General features: G+C 38.1%; 1 protein-coding gene across 2 annotated transcripts in view; it reads left to right on the top strand.

Moving 5' to 3' along the window:
• The window catches only part of ADAMTS6 (ADAM metallopeptidase with thrombospondin type 1 motif 6), a 316340-nt gene that overhangs the window by 167987 nt on the left and 127950 nt on the right, over positions 1-20403 (top strand). For both annotated transcript variants that reach the window (XM_036736575.1, XM_036736573.1), the window contains exon 9: positions 19090-19236. In XM_036736575.1, the coding sequence (XP_036592470.1) occupies positions 19090-19236 (147 nt within the window). The remainder of the gene's footprint in view (positions 1-19089; positions 19237-20403) is intronic.

Below are 20403 nucleotides of genomic sequence, written 5' to 3'. Positions count from 1 at the left end.
CAGAAAATATGGCAGACAACCTTTGTCTCAGGCGTAATAAAAATTGATGTGCTTGGGAAATTAAACGGTACCATAGAGATCAGCTCTAGTTGTTCAGTGTTGTTGCTGTTCACTCGTTTCAGTCGTGTCTGATTCTTCATGACCCCATTTGGGGTTTTCTTGGCAAAGATACTAAAATGGTTTGTCATTTCCTTCTCCAGTTCACTTTACAGATGAGGAAGATGAGGCAAACAAGGTGAAATGGCTTGCTAGGGGGTCACACAGCTATGAAGTACCAGAGGTCAGATTTGAACTGAAGAAGATGAGTCTTCCTGACTCCGGGCCTGGTGTTTTATCCGCTGTACCACCTACCTGCTCCTAATAATTCAATATGAGTTAACAATTTAGCATTAGTATTTAAAATAAAATTTTCATCAATAATAAAACATTTATGAAACACTTCCAATGTATAAGCACTAGAGATTCAAAGAGAAAAGTTAGGAAGTCCTTGTCCTCAAGGGACTTATACTCTAACAAGAGTATATATATTCACATATATAGTTATATACAAAGTACATATAAAACAGATAGAAGGTTAACTTTGGGAGATGACGATAGTAGTTAAGGGTATTAGAAAATGCTTCATGCAGAAAGTGTCGTAAGTTGAGTCTTCAAGAAAACCAGAGATTCCAAGGGGTGAAGATGAAGATGGGAGATAGAGTATCATGTGTGAAGAACATTAGGAGGACCATTTTTCCTGGAATGTAGAATGAATGGAAGGGCGTTACATGTATCAAAGTTGGAAAGATAGAATAGGGATAGGTTGTGAAGAACTTTCAGTGCCAAACAAACAAATTTGTGTTTTATCCTGGAGTTAATAGGGAGCCACTGAAGTTTGTTGAGTAGGGTTGGGATGACATGATCAGATGAATACTTTAGAAAAAAATCCTCATTGCAAGTACGTGGAATTTTGATGGCAGTGAAATGAGACTTGGTACAGGGAAACTAATTAGGAGATTATAACAATAGTTGGAGTGATAGGTGATAAGCACTTGAACCAGGATTCTGGTTGGAGAGAAGGGATTTGATGCACAAGATTTTGTGGAGGTGGAAACAACAACATTTGGTAACCAATTGGATATGTGAGGAGAGGGAAAATGAGCCAGGGATAACACTAAGTTTGTGAAACTTGGTGACTAGATTGATTGGCAATCCCTGAAAGTTTGGAAGAGGGATAGGCTATAGGGTTGCCATCCATCCTTCACTTGAAGACTTCTTGTTTTAAGGAAGCCCATTTTCATTTTTTTTTAAACCGATCTCTAATGGAAAAATTTCCAGCAGCCTACAGTATATATTTAAGTCTTCCTTATCCTTAAAAAAACCCTTCTTTCGACCCTACCATGCTATCAGGCAGCCATATTATAGTTACACTCTTTTTCATATTCAATTCTCACAAGAAGCTGTCTATTTTTGTTTCTTCTACTTCTTCTCCTCCTCTCACATCTCAAACCCCTTGTAGTTTGGATTCTGATTTCACTCAGCTAAAGCTTCTTGCTTCAAAGTTACCAGCATTCTCTAAGTTTCCAAATTTATTGGACTTTTCTCTTGACCTTTCTGAGGCATGTATCACTGTTGGTCACCCTCTCCTCCTGGATATTAAACCTTTCTTAATTAATTAATTGAACCGTTGTTATCTTATATTTCATTCATGTCCTAACCCATAACTATGAGTGTGCCCCAAGGCTCTATCCTGGGCCTTGTCTTCTTTTTCTACACAATCTCTACCTTGGTGATCTAATTAACTCTCATGATTTGAATGATAGTCACAACTATTAGGTAGTATTAGTTCTATCTATTAACAATTGGCGTAATATTGATTTGTCAATAATAGTAATAACTTAAATCACTCAGTTGTATTAATCTCTTCTTTCCAACTAAATTGTGAGCTCCTCGAAGACAGATCTCAGGTCTTGTAATTTGTGTCCATCATAGTACAACTAGATGGTGAAGTGGATAGAACACTGGGCCTGGAATCAGGAAGACCTGAGTTCAAAGACACTTACTAGCTGTGTGAGCCTGGGCAAGTCATTTAACCTTGTTTGCCTCAGATTCCTCATCTGTAAAATGAGCTGGAGAAGGAAATGGCAAACCACTTCAGTAACTTTGCCAAGAAAATGACGAAAGGGATTACAAAGAGTCAGATACAACTGAAAATGACTAAACAATACCACCATAGGACCTGGCATAGAGCAGTAAGCTGTAAGCATAATAAATATCCAGTGTATGAACCAATGTTAAGCTGAACTGGTTGGCTGGCAACAGTCATTTAAGCTCATTTTATCCAGAAGTCTCACTATAACCTAACTGACTTGAAAGACAATCATGCCACAATGAGGGTAACCACAGAACTGCTGCCCAGTAAGGGTTTCTTGTTCTAAACCCAATTCCTCCTCAGGAAGGCCAAAACTACATTTCCTATTAAAGGTGGCTCATTCAATAAAGGGAGCCAAAATGAACTGGTCCCTAATGGCACAGGGATGAGTGATACCGTTTCTAAAAGGAATCTTTTCCCACGGAGCTAGAACTATTCAAACTTACTTTCTCTTTAGATCCGGTATCCAGGAGGGTCTGGAGTGCAACTGAGAGCCTACAGAACAGTAGGAAAGTACTAAATTTGGAACAATAGGCCTGAATCAAGTCTTGTTTCCGATCCTTACCTGCTTTGTTACCTGGAGCAAATTACTTGATTTCTCGGAACCTCAGCTTCCCCATCCATAAAATGAGAACATCAGTCCTTGAACTACCTATATCACTGGGCTACATTTTGCATTTGCTATTATGGAAGGTGATTGTGTCCTACCACAATATGTGGTGCTACTTTCAGAGCCAAGAGACTAGTTTTTCAGTCTAATGTTCACAGCCAGAATAGCATTTTTTTTTTTTTTTGCAGTGGGGAAGGCAGGGGAATTGGGGTTAAGTGACTTGCCCAAGGTCACACAGCTAGTAAATGTGTCAAGTGTCTGAGGCCGGATTTGAACTCAGGTACTTCTGACTCCAGGGCTGGTACTCTATTCACTGCACCACCTAGCTGCCCCCAGTATAGCATTTCTTATCAAGATAAGTTTTAATGACTGAAATACACCATTTAAAAATGCCTGAGTAACTTAAAAGTGACCAAGTGGATTTTCTTCAGACTTTAATGAAATCCTTGCTTCTTGGCTAAGACCAAGCATAAGTCCAAATGGTAATTGTTGAGGTAAGAGTTCTAAGCCTAACAAAGCCACGAGTTATTGATTTAATTGCAGAATAATATTCCTTATATGACATTGCAGGATATGTCCAATCAGTAGTCCATCACCATGCATTTATAAGTGCTTCCTGTGCTAAACTTGGGTGAGGGAGAGAATATATACAAAGAAAGGTAAAAACAACTATCTGTCCTCAAAGACCTTAATCTAATGGAGGTAGATTATATGTAAAAAAACTAGCCTTAGACAAGATATGTGCAGAATAAATGCACTAGCAACTGTAGGAAATAGGAAATGCTTCTTATAGAAACAGAAGGTGAGATTTGAAATGTGTCTTGAAGGAAGCCAAGGAATCTAAGAGACAGAGATGAGAACAGAGAGGATGAAAATAGTCAGGTATACAATATCCAAACTGGTAAAAAGATGCCAATGTTACTTTTACTAATGAAAGTTTTGTACTAATCAAGTGAAACATTTCTGGTTTTAGCTTGATATTCACAGCAAATATTCTATTTATACTGACAACTTCAGTTTTAATCTAATGGCCTCTCCATCACTTTATAATTCACAAAATTGGTAAAGTGAAAAATATTTAAATGTGTTTGAAATCTGGAATAGTCAAACAGAGCTGGACTATCTTTGTAAAAGTGTTCTATAAGCTCATATACAACATCACAGTATCCTGATTAAAGTCAGTAAACCATATTTTGGGAGACTGCAGTAATACTATCTCTCTTCCTTTCTCTTACTGCTACAGCACTGTACCTTGAGTCAGTGAAACCTTAATTTAAATCCAGCCTCTGACATTTATTGGTTGTGTGACCTTGGGCGAGTCACAACTTAATTTTCATGACTTGAATCTAAGGAAGATTTTTCAGAAATTCTCACTTGGAGGAAACAGTTGTGTATTTTTCTTCTAGTTGAGTGGATTGTTCTGAACTTGCTTCAGTATTCTGAGAATCAGGAAATGGTGATTTCCTTCCTTATGCCTCATGTCTACCTGCGTGTCTACTGCAGTTGTAAAAACACGTAGCACTTTGGTAAATATAAAAAAAAATACTTCATTGGGACTTTGGTAATAATGATTTATTGCCCAAATAGACTGAAATGTCATAAATATGGGGCTTATAAAAACAATTCTGGTTTCTGTGATGTGGCTAAGTTTTTTTTTTTTAAAAAACAATCCATGTCTTGTTCTTTATGGAAAATTTATTTCTCAGTTTAGTATTACAAGATACTAAAATCATTAGTCTTATATTATAACACTAGTAATCAAGGAAATGGAGTGTAATAAAATTTCACAGATCTTAACAGAAGTGTAAGAAAACTTGAATAGATGGAGGTTAAAAGAAAGGTTAGATCAACATTCGGGGTACAGTGAATTTGGTTTCCTATTTCCAAGGGAAATCTGAGAACAGACATTCACCTTTCCTTGTCTCTGAGAATGATCAAAATCATCCAGTTCTCTTCATTTCATAGGTGAATACCTCTGATCAACCTTGAAATCTTTTCTGGGATATTCCTTATACCTTATGCCAGGGGTAGGGAACCTGTGGCCCTCTAGGTCCTCAAGTGCAGCCCTTAGACTCAATCCGAACTTCACAGAACAAATCCCCTTCATAAAAGGATTTGTTCTGTAAAACTTGGACTCAGTCAGAAGGCCTATCACCCAAAGACCTAGAAGGTCACATGTGTCCTCCAGGCTCAGGTTTCCCACCCCTGCGTTATGCCCATTCCTTAAATGAAGCAAACGAAGTACATACTTGTAATAAAAGGCTGTATTATGGGTTAGAAAGTAATTTTTACCTTTTTTCCCAAGTTTTTTTTTCTATCAAAAGAGAAGAGTATTTCTCGTATTATGATAAAGATAAACACAGGAAGGAGTATGAGAGGAAGGCAAGCTCCAAAGGTGCCATCCATTTGTTTGTTTCTTCTTCAAAGAAGTGTGGCCATCCCAGGAAGTAGGCTTGGAAAGAGTTGATGATTCCTAGCTTGCTAAACAAGGACTCATTCCAGCATCAATGGCCAGGGCATATTCTTTTCCATTCCTTCGAGGCCGTTACTGATTTAAAGAGCTTTTGTGTGGTTCAGTTACCCAGTAAGAGCTTTCCAGAGGGGTATTTATTATTGTACTCTAAGACTCAGTGACACAGGCCTCCCTGCTATTCCCTCCCCAAGAAGCTCCAACCCCTTTCTCAGTTCATATTCATGGGTTGTTTCCAGTACCTGGAATTCTCTCCCTCTTTGTCTCTGCCACCTGCCTTCCTTTAAGTCCCAGCTAACATCCTACCTCCTAAAGGAAGTCTTTCCCAGTATGCTAGTGCTTTCCCTTGGAGATTATCCTTGTCTCTGCAATCCTATTATCCTGTCTTGTCTCTACAATCCATAGTTGTTTGCTTGTTGTCTCCTCCATTAGATTGTGAGCTCCTTGAGGGCAGGAACTTTTTTTTTTTTTGCTTTTGTGTATGTGTATCTTCAAGGATTTGCCCAATGGCACATAGTAGGCACTTGATAAATGATGATTGACTTGACTTATTTGCAGATGTGGGATTACATTTTTAAAAGTCAGAACTGAAAACAGGAAATATCGGGGAAGAATACTCAATTTCTACTCCATTAGCTATAGGATTAGAATTAACTTGATAGCATTAGTCCCTGAATTGTTCTACAACACTGAACTCTGAGGTAATTTTATTGGAAAAATACAATTTTATAAGGGGAAACAATTAAAATGAGCTTTGCTGAGTTAAGCACAGAAGAGAAAATGAATTACAGAAACCTAAAGAAACTTACAATTTTCTTTCATAAAAGCATGTCCCAAGAGTCTTAGTGCAGTTTAAAAGTATTAATACTAAGACTTTTGGGGCACCCAGTATTATGGCAGCATTAAAAACTATGGTCTGTAAGTACCAGGTGAGATATTGATCATTAAAAGTTTCTAAAGAAGCCTTAGAACACTAGAGAATTACAGAAAATGTCAACATGAATGTTCTGACAAGCTCCACAAATGAATAGCAGCAGATGATAAGATAAATGTATATATGTATGTATACACACACATACATATATGAACATCTGGAAATATATATATATATATATATATAATTTATGAATATATATAATTTATGAACACCTGGAGATTTAGTCCAACAGTCAGTATGATAGATAGGTAGATTTGGAGGCCTTCTGGCTTTGGAGAGTTGTTTAAATAGAGTAGGAAATCATTTCCTATTCCAATGTTTCAGTCTTCACACATTGGGAGCTTATAGTGGCTCAAAAGAAGGGGAATGACTTTATGAAAATGGTGCTGGTTGAAGATGTTAATCAGAGGCCACTGTTTAGTGGCTGTTTCAGTAGCCCTGGTTTGAAGTAGTGAGTTAAACAGGATGGTGTCAAAGGAAATAGAAAGGAAGAGATGGGTCCAAGAGATGTTGTTGAGAAAAGATCAGTAAAACTTAATGATTATTGTATTTATGTCAGGGAGGATTATAGATGACTACCAGAATCAAGTCTGTGTAACCAGGCCCCTCTCAGGTCAGGCGTCTGTGATTCTTGTGAGAAGCTGCCCTGACTTCATGCTTATCATTTCATAAACCTTTTGTGTATATCTTCTTATGCCCTTTTCCTTCCTTACGTAACATGGTTCTAAGTGGCAGCACTTTCTCAATTAGATCTCATGACCTAGTTTTCGCAGTAACTTTTTTTCTAACCCTTTCCTAATTTTAGGTTATTTTCAGTTGTGCTTTGGTTCACTGGTGACAATGCTATCTCCTGGTGAGAGTAAAGAGTGGATAATAGTGTATGAACATCCTGAAGTATCTCTTAGTGATCTTATTCCATTCTGGAAACCATTAACAAAGAAATACTCATGCTAAATGAGAAAATCTCTATATTTAGATTCCGAAACAGTCTAATTTTCAGATTTTCTGAGTTCTAACCCCTCATCATTAAATCCTTCTATGCTCATTTATTCCAGTAAATTGGAAAGGGAACCATGGGTAGAATTTAATCCTAAACTCTGGTATAGAGCTCACATCAGCTAATTTGAGCAACTGTTCTATTGAATAGCCAATAAACCTAAAAGTGGCAGCCAGATGTGCCCATATAGGCTATCTGAGTATATCTCTTAAATTCAAAGCCTCCTTCATCAGGTAAACCAAAGTACACTGACCTTCATTAAAATTTCATAGCCACGATTGAATATGGACATAGCAAGAGTCACAGATAGTACTGATGGGAGGGAATTTTGGAAAAGGCGATCCTTTTCTCCTTGTATTTTGTTGGTACAATTGGAAGACTTAATTGTGAGATTTTAGATATAATAATAATTTGATTTATAATTATCTCATTACTTTTTCAACTTAAAAAGAAAATCAATATAATCTACTCAAATCAAATGAGGTCAAATGAGCTATTTGTAAAGTGCTTAGCACAGGGTCTGGCTTGTAATAGGTGCTTAATAAATGCTTATTCTCTTTCCTTCCTGGCTAAGCAACATTGGTATGCTTAGATCATACAATTGTGTCTTCTATTTTTTAAAAAGCTCTAAATGAACCTTTTTTGTTTTTTAAACCATCACTGGCACATGCAGAGTGTACTTTCTAACCCTGTCATTTAGCCGAAAAAAAAAAGGCTAGACAAAGTTTATGAAGAAATGAAGTACAATGATTGTCTAACAAAAACAAAGATGTTGATATATTAGTAACATGATTATCTTCTGCTTTTAAATTTAGATTGCTTAGGGACAGAGATTAAATTGGTCACATTAAAGATTTTTTTTCAGCTATACAGATCCTCTGTCTGCTTTGAAAACATCTGTTATGATTTTTAAAAGAATCTCCAGACTAAATGCATAATTAAATTTATACTCATTAAGCCATGTTTACTCTTCCCTCCCTCCTCCCAGCCCCCCCCCCCCAATGAAACTTCCAGATGAGCCACTGAGAGCTGTGCATCAAAATCAATGGCAGGATATTATTCAGTAGTGCAGAATGAATTGTTAGTTTTATCATGGTAAGTTGACATATAAAATGAAGACCAAGCAAACTCTTTGCTCAGCCCTAAAAATAAAAAAAATGTTTAAACCCCCCCCAAATTCTACTCTTTACCAGTGTAAATTACACAAATACCATGTAAGGGAAAGAAATTTGTTTTTGTCAAATAACACTTCAAATGAGATAATACTCAAGTTCTGAGCAAAACTGTCACCCCCAAATACAAAAATGACAAAAAACCTTTCCCTTATGTTTTTGACTTGGGTTGATATATGTGGTATATAGAAACTCCCTAAAGCGTGAATATAGACTTAAGAACATACAAATAGCTTCTTGCATATATCCTGTGTCTTCTACCTACTTTAAAGTCTCTCTGGATAATAATAATAATAGTAGTAGTAGTAGCTTAACATTTATATGGTATTCACTATGTGCCAGGCCCTGTGCCAAATGAAGCTGTCCTAGGGTAAGAGTGGTATCAAACTTACCAAGCTCTACAGCTGTCTTGTGCAACATGTCTGACCCACAATAAATCCCCTTTCTTCCTCTACAAAGGAATCATTAATCTGCCATAGTTAATGTCTCATACAGGGTGAGTTTGTGACTTGTGAACATTTCCCTATATTTCACAGTTTTTCTGTGGACTATTTCCCATAAATAATGACCTGGAAAGATCTTTAGTGCCAAAAGACTTGATATTTGTTTTCTTTCCCTTGGGCATTTTAAAATCCAATCATTAAAAGAAGAGAGGAAAAAAAGCACATGTAGATTATAAGATTAACCGAGTTGAGTTTGTCTATTCTCACTTACACAATAGATCTCAGCTATTTCTTTGTATCTTCCTTACCTCCCTGCTGTCAGTTAAATTATCTCTGACAAAATATTTTTATGATTTCTTTTGTCCTTACACTTCATGGAATCTAGCTTCCCTGCATGCTGATTATCCAGAATTCATGGCATAAAAGGAACTGCTGAAGCAAGTAAGGATATTGAGTCTCGACAAGAATTATGGTGGGGGCACTGTTTGCAAGCATCCCAAGGTTTGTTTTGTAGAAGAGGGAATGAACTTATTCTATGTGACTTCAAAGGGCAGAAAAGAACCAGTGGGCAGAAGTTAGAGGGATATGGATTTCAGCTCACCATAAGAAAAAAATTATAAGTAGAGCTATCAAAAATTCCACTCTCCTTGGCGAATCTTGGTGCATGTTGCTCCAACACCATTGTTTTAACCTGTGGATTTCATTTTATATAATCTGATAATGATAAAATTAAAATTGTAGCTCAGTATATTTAAAAATTATTTTGAGAACAATCTGGTTATATGAGAAGTTCTGTAAATTATAGACTTACTTGGAACATTATTTGGAATAGAGTTGTCTTGTGGAATTTTCAGTTGATATCTTCATCCTTCTAAAGAAATGAAAAGTAGTAATACCCCATGTTGTTAGTCACTAGTCGCATGTCTTAAGTCTCCACTTGGTGCAGAGCAATGAAAGGGTGCTATGATTACTGTTTCATAAAGAGGGAATGAGGGCTTAGGGCAGTGGCTGTTGGGAATGGAAGGGACAGATACCAGTGGCAGGGAAAAAAAAGAGACTTGATGGGGCTTGGTGACTGATATGGATGGAGGGGGAAGGAGGACAGAGTCAAAGGTGATAATTACTCCTTTGGAAACCAATGACTTTCTACCCAATAACTAATTATGGGAAATGCCCTTGGGTGAATGGAAAGAATTTTTTAGCTTCATTATTGGATTAACCTTTAAGTATACAATGAACAGTTGTAGATTATAAGATCAATTACTTAAATCAGAAATGTTTCATAGACAAAATTGAAAGATACATGAAATGAATATAGCTCATTGTGGCATCCTGCAGTTTTAAAAATCACAGATAAGTGTTAATGCTTATGTTAATGCTTACTTTTTTATGTGAACCTGTGATTTCATAAGCGTTGGAAACTGCCAGGGTAAAATTTCCTTCACCAGTGCAGATGGACAACTCATTTGTAACTTAAGAGTTTTAGAGGGTTGCCCAAGGCAATGAGAGGTTAAATTACTTACATCTGCTAGTAGCCATTAGAGGCAGGATTGAGAAGAAATGGTCCGTGCCTTCAAAGAGCTTATGTTCTACCAGAGGAAACAATATATACATATGTAAGTAGATAGATATAAAATGCATACAAAATAAAGGAAAGTATTTTTTTTGGGGGAGGAAGCAATAGAAGCTAGGAGAATTGTGAATATCTCATGAAGGAGGTGGTGCTTGAGGTAGACATGCCAGGAAGTAGATGTGAGGAGGGAGTATATTCTAAATATAGGGGGTAGCCTGTTCAAAAGCATGGAGATGAACAATAGAATATCATGCATTAAGGTCAGGAAGTGGGAAATTCGACTAGATGGAGAGTGGATGACAGGGGGGAATGTATACCCAGTCTGGAAAGATACGCTAGAGCTAGATTGGGAAGAATTTTACAAACAGAGGAATTTGTTTTTTGTTCTAGAGAAAATAGAGAGCTGTTGGAACTTCTTGAGCAGGGGAGTGGCATGGGCCTATGTATGAAGATCCTGGGTCAGGAAAGGGGATAAGAAGGATGGCCAAAGTATAGGCAACACGTATTGGAAATAACCAGGGTCAAGCTTGGCCATTTTAATTACAGAATCCAGGGTTTCGTGTCTTTTCTTTTCCTTTTGCCATTTACATTCTTGTAATCATATATATTATTTTCTTGGTTCAGTTTGCTCCACTCTTCCTCAGGTCAAATGACTTTCCATGTTTCTCTGAATTATTCATGTTCATTATTTCTTACAGCTGAAATTATATTCTATTACACTCTTGTACCACATTTTTTTTTATTTTTGCCATTTCTTAATCAGTGAACACCTACATTGATTTCAGGTCTTTTCTACTATAAAAATACTTATGTAAAGATTCTAGTATAAATAGGATCTGTTTTTTTATCATTGACCTTCTAGAATATATGCCTCGCAGTAAGATCTCTGGGTCAAAGAGTATGGACATGTCAATTCTTTTTTTGAGCATAATTCCAACTTGTTTTCCAGAAAGTTTGGACCAATCCACATCTTCAGTGTGTTTCTCTTTCCTTGGCCCCTCCAAAATGGTCCATTTCCAACTTTTGTTATCTCTGTCAATTTTCTGGTGTCAGTTCTCTATTTCCTACACACTAAAATACAAACTTCTTTTCCTGTTATTCAGGGCTCTCCACAATATGCCTTTAAGCTACCTTTCCAAACTATTTTTTTTTAACAGCATTGCTACTAAAGTGGTAGATTAGGGCAACATTGTAGATATAGTTTACCAAGGTATCCAATACTGTTCTTTTGGAAAAGATGGAGACATGGTCTAGATCAGAATACAATCAAATGAATTAGAAATTGGTTGATTAGTCATACCTAAAGAGTAATTATTAACGGTTTGGTGTCAGGTGGCAGGAGGACTCCTTTGGAGTACCCCAAAGGGCTGACTGGCCCTATGCCATTTGGGCAGGGGAAAGGAGAAGGAAATAAGTATCTATTAAATACCTACTATGTGCCTAGTATTGGGCCAAGCACTTCACAAATATTATCTCACTTAACATTTTTATCTATGACTTGGATAGATGCATTGACTTCATGTCATAGTTGCAAATGACATAAAGCTGAAAAAGATAACTAACGTACTAGATGCTAGAGTTAGTATCCAAAAAAGACCTTGACAGGGCGGAGCCAAGATGGTGGCTGGAAAGCAGGGACTTGCCTAGGGCTCTCCCCCAGGACCCTCCAAACACCGATAAAAAATGGCTCTAAACAAATTCTAGAGCTGCAGAACCCATGACATAGCAGAGGGAAGCAGGGCTCCAGCCCAGGACAGCCTGGATGGTCACTGGGCAAGGTCTATCATACACAGAGCTGGGATTGGAGTGGAGCAGAGCCCAGCATGGGCTGCACATGGACCAATCAGACCAGGAGCTGGGCAGAACAGGCCCTAGCACCCTGAATAAGTGAGCTGTGGCAGTTACCATACTTTTCAACCCACAAACACCAAAGACAACAGAGAAGGTTAGTGGGAAGAGCTGCTGGGACAGAGTGAAGAAGTTCCCACCTCCCTGGGGGCAGCGGAGGTGGTGCAGCTACAGAACTACAGCTGCAGTTGCTTCTGGCCCCAGGCCCACCAGGTGGGAGGAATTAAGTAGCAGATCAGAGCAGGAGTGCAGAGCCTGCTTAAGATCTGAGTCCTGTCAGGGTTGGAGGTTCTTGGGGGAGAAGGAGCGCTGGTGTGGCAGAGCTTGCTGTTTAGAAATAGCTCTGAAAACAACAGTGCATCCCCTCAAGCTTGGAACAAAGTACTCTCTACTCCACAAGCAGTCATACCCTGATGAAAAACTCAAGGGTCAAGTAGTTGGCTGGGAACATGGCCAGGCAGCAAAAACACTCTCAGATTCAGACTCAGACTTTGGAATCTTTCTTTGGTGACAAAGAAGACCAAAACATACAGCCAGAAGAAGTCAACAAAGTCAAAGAGCCTACATCAAAAGCCTCCAAGAAAAACATGAACTGGTCTCAGGCCATGGAAGAGCTCAAAAAGGATTTGGAAAAGCAAGTTAGAGAAGTAGAGGAAAAACTGGGAAGAGAAATGAGAATGATGCGAGAACACTATGAAAAACAAGTCAATGACTTGCTAAAGGAGACCTCCAAAAAATACTGAAGAAAACAAAAAAGACCTTGACAGGCGAGGTCACTGGTATGAATCTAGTAAGATGAAATTCAATAGTGACAAATGTAAAAATCTCATAGCTGGGCTCCAAAAACAACCTCACAAGTACAAAAAGGCTGGTGATTTGACATCAGTTTTTGTGAAAAAGATGTGGGAATTTTTGTAAACTGCAAATTCATTTTGAGTAAGCAGTGTGATGTGAAACCAATGGAGCTCATATGATCTTGAGTTTTATTAAGAGAGGCATAGCATCCAAAAATAAAGAGCTTACAATTCCTCTGTAGTCTGCCCCAGTCAGACCACATCTGGGGTGTTGTATTCAGTTCTGGGCATCATAGTTCCAGAAGAATATTGTTAAGCTCAAGAGTATCCAGAGAAGTGCAATCAGGGTCATGAAGGACATTGACTCCCTGCATATGAGAATCCATGGAAGGAGCTGGAATTGTTTTGCCTACAGCAGAGAAGACTCTGGGAACATAATGGCTTTGTCCAAAGTATTCAATGGGCTAGCGTGTGGAAGAGGTATTAATTAGGTTTACATTAGGGTAGAAGTTACAAAGAAATAAATTAGACCTGATCTCAGGGCAAACTATCTAACAATTAAGTCTGCTCCAAAGTGGGATGGAATGCCTTGGGAGCTCTGCTCACTTGATGTTTTCAAGCAAAGGATAGAAGACCATTTTTTTGGTCATATTGTTGGGGAGATTCTTGTTCAGATATGGCTTAGACTAGATGGACTCTGATGTATGTTTACATTCTAAAATCCTGTTATTCCAAGATAAGCTTGGAAAAGGAGGCTAATATACTATGGAAGGCCTTGACTCTAGGCTAAGGCATAGAGAAAGTCTTTACCAAATGGGCCACAGGAAATTACTGATGTCTTTTGAGAAGAGTGATATGATCAGATCTGTGCATAAGGAAAAAGAATCTGGCAGTAGTAGAAGGATGGATTAGAGGGGGAGAGCCTGGAAAGAGGATGACTGATTAGGAGGCTATTATAATAGTTTTGGTGATGAAAACTTAAACTCATCTGGCAGTAGGAATAAAAGGAAGAGTACAGATGTGAAATACATTAGAAAGGTAGAATTGACTGAATTTGTTAATATGTGAGAGTTGATGGAGGAGCAGTCAGAGATAACCAAGAGTTTGAACATGGGTGATTAGGTGAATGGTGGTGCCATTGAATGAAAAAGTAATGTAATATGGTATCCCTGGTTTTGGAGCTAGTTGACCTAGGTTCAAATTCTGGCTCTTTTCTTCACTACCTAGTAACCTTGGGCAAGTCATGCAATCTAAAAGAACCTGTTTCTTCTGTGAAATGAGGCATTTATACTAGCTGATCTCTCAGTTCCTCTAGTTCTGTGATCCAATGAAAGTCAGATGGAAGAATGAGTTTTGGAGAGGAGATAACTGAATGTTTGTATATGTTGTGCCTGAGTCATCCATAGGACATCCAGGGCAAGATATCATATAAACAGTATTAATTGAAAATTTGGAGCATAAGAGAGAGCCTAGGGCTGAACATACATATTAGACTTCATTTTCTTAGATGTGATAGTGAAGCTAGAATAGTAGATGAGGCTGCCAAGGGAAAGAGTTTAGATAGAAAAGAGAAAAGGGCCAAAGGGCCTTAGGGTTGGGAGGATTGGAGTGGATGTAGATTTAGGGATTGAGAGGAGGAAGTGAAGCCAGCATAGGATACTGAGAAATAGCCAGGAAGGTAAAAGAAGAATCAGTGGATTTAGGTGTTATGCAAGCCAAGGGAGGAGAGAGTATTGAAAAGTAGGGGGAGATCAACAGTGTCAAATACCACAGGGTTTTTAAGGGTGATGAGTACTGAGAAAAGGTTATTGGGTTTGGTAATTTAATAATCACTGGTAACTTTTTGAAGACCAGTTTAAATAGAGTGATGACAAAACCAGGTTGAAAAAGGTAGAAGAATAAATTGGCATTAAGGAAAAAGTCACCTCAGGTCTAGGTTACTTTTTTCAAGTGGTTAAAGGGAAGAGAAGTAGATTAATGGTTAGAAGGATTAAAGGAGCCTTTTTTAGATCTAGAGAGACCAGAACATATTTGTAAACAGACAGCAAGAAGCCAATGGAGAGAGGAAGGTTGAAGACTCATTAGAGAGAGGTCAAGATTGAAGAGCAAGATTCTAGTGGCTGCAGAAGGCAATTGGCCAAGGTAGCAAGACTTTGTTGTGAAAATCTCTCATTGACTTACATCGATAGAAGAAAAGTGTATATCCCAAACAGTACGAAAATTAGCACTTTCATGTGTCTTGAAGGCTACCTAATGAGATAAATTTAATATGACCAAATCACTCAAAGAATCAAGGAAGAAGTATTCTCCTTTATGGTCTGTGGTGTATGTTTGTATGTGTGTACACGTGTGAGTATGTGTTCAAGTTTTATTTTCCTTAGGGATTTGTATGATGAAATAAAGAACTTGCTGGTTAAATTTTCAGATGATACCAAAATGAGTTAACTAGTGTCTTTGAAGACAGAACCTCAGTTCAAACCGACTTTATTTAATTGAACAGGTTTTAAATTCAAATAGTTCCATAAAGACAACTGTAAGGTAATGTGTCTGGGAAGGTAAGCTAATGACCAATGACAGAGCAAGTTGATCAATGTTCAATAAGACTGTCCTGGGTTTAATAGATGAAAGCACATCTGCTAATGGGAAGGAACTGGGGAAAGGGCGGACTTTAGAGTCAGGACAAGACCTAGGGAACAAGTAGGAAAAAGGCTGAACTTGGGATCAGGAGAGACCTGATTTGGAATCCTGTGTCTGATACGTAGTAACTTTATAGACCTGATCGGGTGACAATTTTTTGAATTTATGGGTGCCCACCTGTTCCAAGGAAAGTATTTTATAAATCTTTTTACTTTGTAAATGTGAGTTGTTATTTTCCACATCTTTCTATTTCTAAAGAACTGGCAGAAACCTCATGTTTCTTGGAAAGAAACATTCCTTGACTGCTCTAGCCCATGATGATTTCTTCTTTTTCTGAATCTTTTTCTTTCTTATTACCTATCCCCTCCCCCAGATTTAATATTTATTTTGTGTGCTATGTTGTGTTCCTAGTTGTTTTATGTCGTTTAATTTCACATCCCCTGTGACTGTAATTTCCACAGCGGTACAATGACTATGTCTTACACTCTCTTCAAAAGCCCCATGAGATCTCATATAGTATATTAAAAGCAACCTGCTTATGACTTAGTAAATGTGCTCTACAGTTAAACTGAGGCACATGGAGAGGTTCACTGACTTGCTCAGGGCCAGTTACTTGTAAGCACCAGAGGCCTGACCTGAACCCAGGTCTTTCTTACTTCACGCCCAGAACACTACCCCTGTATTTCTTCTCAGTACTTGGTGGGTACTCAGTAACTACTTGTTGGTCCATCTGTTGGTTGATTGGGTTGATGGATTGCAGTATGGCCCTCCCTAAGATTGCAAGAGATGGACTAGATGACCTCTTAAGGTTCATTCCACTCCTAAGATCTCATGGTTCTAGGCCGAGCAATAGAAAAACAAAGGGCCTAAAGTTAAATGAGACAAAATAATTTTTGTGAATACAGCCCATAAAGGGTATTTGGGATGAAGAATGGGATTGTTGCTAAGTAAGCAAAGAGGCCAAGATAGAAAATGCCCAAGAACAAAATGATTCTGGAAGTTAATAAAACATAGAAACAAAAGTTTATAGAGTTAATGGTTAATTAGAAACTGGGTAAAGCCATAGATGGGCTGATAAGAAATCAGTAAAACAATACTGGCTACACTAAATGACAACAATAAATTTTTATCAGTCACTGCTCTCGTAGTTCAGAACAATTGAAAATGTCAGTAGACCCCTTGAATCAGTATTGTGAATTTTTCACAATGGATGTAGAAGATTGGTGACATGCCCAGGAACTCTAAATGAGCAAGGAGAGCATGACTTTTAGAGAAAAGTAGGAAAAAATAATTTGAGAACATCCATTCTACCTGTAATATGTAACAGAACATTATTACAACTATGAGAAGTAATCTCTTATTTGTATAAATGACTTATTTGTTAAATGACCTCCTGGGAAAAAAATCTGTTTAAGATCACAATTTGAAAAGAGCTTGATGCCATCCCTGAGCATATGCAAAACTCCATTGCTGACTTTTCAGGTCCAGAAACTGCAAGTGAATCTTGTCTATCTGAACTGCCTGACTACTCCCAGTCTGGAGCCATTCCTCAGGCCAAGGCTATCTGAGAGTAAGGTCAGAGGTATTGGGGGGAGCAGGTATCATCCTACCCTTGACCTCTGGTTTTGCCTTGATGCTGCCTTGGCAGTGAGATGGTAGTGGAGAACCCCAGAGAAAGTATATATCCAACAGAGAGGTAAAGAACAAGTATTAATGGGAGAAGGTAATTTGTGATTATGGAAGTATGGCACCAAAAAACCAAGAAAGGGTGACAGAGGTGTGACTTAGGGAAAAGGAAAGGTGTAGATTCTGATGATAGCAAATATTTAATTATATGCTACAGTGAAGACTCGTGGCAGGTTAAATTTGGCCTCAGACATGCTAGCTGCGTGACCCTGGGCACTGGAAGTCAGTTCTTCAAGTTCCAATACTGCTATTGGCTAACTGTGTGACTAGCCAAAGAGTCAATCCCCTATAGAGAACTTTTGGGATTTGTTCTGCAATAGTTACAGATAGTTATTCTAAAAGAGGTGAGCTGTGGCATAGAAGGTAGAAAAGCCAGCTTGCAATCAGAAAGAGCTGACTTCACATTACATATAGGAGCTCTGTGATCCTTAGCAAGTCATCTAATCTCTCAATGCTGCAGGCAGACCTCTAAGACTGCAAATGACAAGATTTGTCGATCTGCAGTGGGAGGAGTTTCTGTGGCAGGAAGTTTCCTATGCTAATGAAAGCCAAAGGTTTTCTCCCCCCTCCCCTTCCCCTTCCCCCTTAATTCACCGAAACACTAAGAGTGAGTTTGCATCAAATCATAGAATTTAGAGTTAGAAGAGACCTTAGAAGTTTTCTAGGTCAACTTCTTATGCAAGAATGACTTCTCACAATTCAAGAATGAGATCTTGCGGAAAACTGTCCAGAGAACAATGAGAGGAATCTCTGGTTTAGATTGTAGGCCTCAGAAATGATCCCAGTGTTCCAAGGATTCTCATTCGAGATGGGTTTTCTCATTTCTGACTCTAGCCCTATAGGTTCTAATGGGGAGCACTGAATAATGACCAACTGCAGTTCTGTCTTGAATGTGAAAGGAAAGAACTGGAGTTCCAAGAGACTGAAGGTTCTTTGGCATCCCCCATGTGGATACTACTTCCACATAGGCAGGTTATAACCCCTTAACACCTCCTCCCTTCCTTCCTTGCTTCCTTCCTCCCTCCCTCCCTCCCTTGCTTCCTCCCTTCTTTCCTCTCTCTCTCCCTCCCTCCCTTCCTTCCTTCCTTCCTTCCTTCCTTCCTTCCTTCCTGCCTTCCTTCCTTCCTTTCTTTCTTCCTTCCTTCTTTCCTTAATTCTTGGCTTTATGATAAACATGAATAGAAATATAGATCAGGGGAATGTGGTCTTGTGATATGAAAAGAAAAATTCGAGTTTTGTTTGTACATATAGAGTTTGTTGTGGAATAATGAGAGGCATCTTCCACTTGTGCCAGCCCATCAAAATACAAGATTCATAAACTAATATTCAAATATTTTATACATGGAAATGACTTAAATATTCTTACTGGAGAGTTCTTACATAAGTAGTGTCCATGTTGTAAACTTTATAAACCCCAGATGCAAATTATATTTAACTTAAACCGAATGTGAAAGAATTTTGAATCCTAGGTATCTATTTCTACCAGAAAGGCTGTCTAGAACAATGGAGACCACCAACTCTGTAGTTAGAGGGTCCAGGTTCAAATATCACCTCTGGTGCTTTCTCCCTGTTTGAACTCAAGTGAACTATTTAACCTCTGGGGCCCTTAATCTCCTTTTCTATGAAATGAGGGGGAGGGAGTCAATGACCTCTAAAGTCCCTTCCAGCTAACCCATAATCCTAAAGTAGATCATGTATTGGATCTGATTCCATAGGAAAATGATGTATCCTTTTATCATTTTCACTTTCCATTTTTTTGTCTCTTTCATTGTTGATTCTCTTTTTGGACAGTTTTGGGATGAACCATGATGGAATTGGAAATTCTTGTGGGACCAAAGGTCACGAAGCAGCAAAACTTATGGCAGCTCACATTACTGCAAACACCAATCCTTTTTCCTGGTCTGCCTGCAGCAGGGACTACATTACAAGCTTTCTAGAGTAAGTAACCTCTGGAGAGGAATGATGAATTTTTCTAGAAATAAGCCATCTATAGAAGCCCAATGATTGGCTCTAGAGCTTCATACATTGTACACTGTGACATTAATAGGGGTCCAATAATGTGTCCCAGGCTGTTTCCAAAATTATCTTTATACTGTGGCAAGTTCTTTTTTCCTCCTTTTCAAATGGTATTATAGTCTGCTAAATAGATTTCAGAGGAGCTGGAGCAGGAGTATGGTTGGGAGGTCATTAAATATATGAGTGATTAAGTATTGTTTCAGAAATATGAAGCTATGTCATGCAGAATTCAGACTTAAGTGATTTCTTTATTATATACAAGCAAGTTATATGAAGACATTATAAATTAAAAAAAATTCATTGATGGAAAAACAGAGTAACACAGAAGTTTGAAAACATTTAATAAAGAAAGAAACCCCATTGGTCTGAATATAGGCCAAATGCCTTAAGAGAAATTTCTTTGAAAAGAAAATTGCATAGGTTACATTTGAGGTCAAGCATGGCCTACATGCATACCAATACAGTAAACACCCAGGGAGTTAGCCTTTAGAGACAATGAAAATGTCTTTTTGCCAAGATCAGAGACTAGCTAACAAATGACTTTTAGTATCTTTCCAGCATTTGGGAGCTATTTTGCTGGTCCCTTCATGCATGTTACAAGAGTCTACTTACTTCAAAAGGAAGGTTATCAGTTGGCAGAGGTGTACATTGCCCCAGGAAAGCAGATGTTCTCCCAGTTCTCACCTGTGGAACTTAGTTTGAATAGCATCTTAGAGGTTTCAGAGATTTGTTGTCATACCATTAACCTTAATTCTTTTCTGTGAAGTTATCCTTGAAGATGAAGCACTTTGTGAAGAAGCCAGATTGACTTAGAGGAAATTTGGGAAAGTTGGAGTTTTTTTGTTGCTGTTGTTTTAAGAAATCGAGTTTACCCAAAGTTTATGTTGGCATGATCTCCCTTTACAGATTTCATTTTTTTTTCTCTTTAGGATTGTTTCACTTAAGGAAAAAAATTCAGTAGTTAAAATAGAGTAGGCATGTTATAGCATGGTTTGTTAGTGGATGGGTTCAGATATGCTGAAAGTTGAATCGTTTCCTGATATCTCAAAGTTATATGCATACAATACAGCTAGGTCCTGATTAGTGCAA

The sequence above is a fragment of the Trichosurus vulpecula genome, chromosome 1 (assembly GCF_011100635.1).
Source record: "Trichosurus vulpecula isolate mTriVul1 chromosome 1, mTriVul1.pri, whole genome shotgun sequence".
Lineage (NCBI taxonomy): Eukaryota > Metazoa > Chordata > Mammalia > Diprotodontia > Phalangeridae > Trichosurus > Trichosurus vulpecula.
Note: the sequence above shows the minus strand (reverse complement) of the source record. Positions and strands in the feature narration are given on the sequence as shown.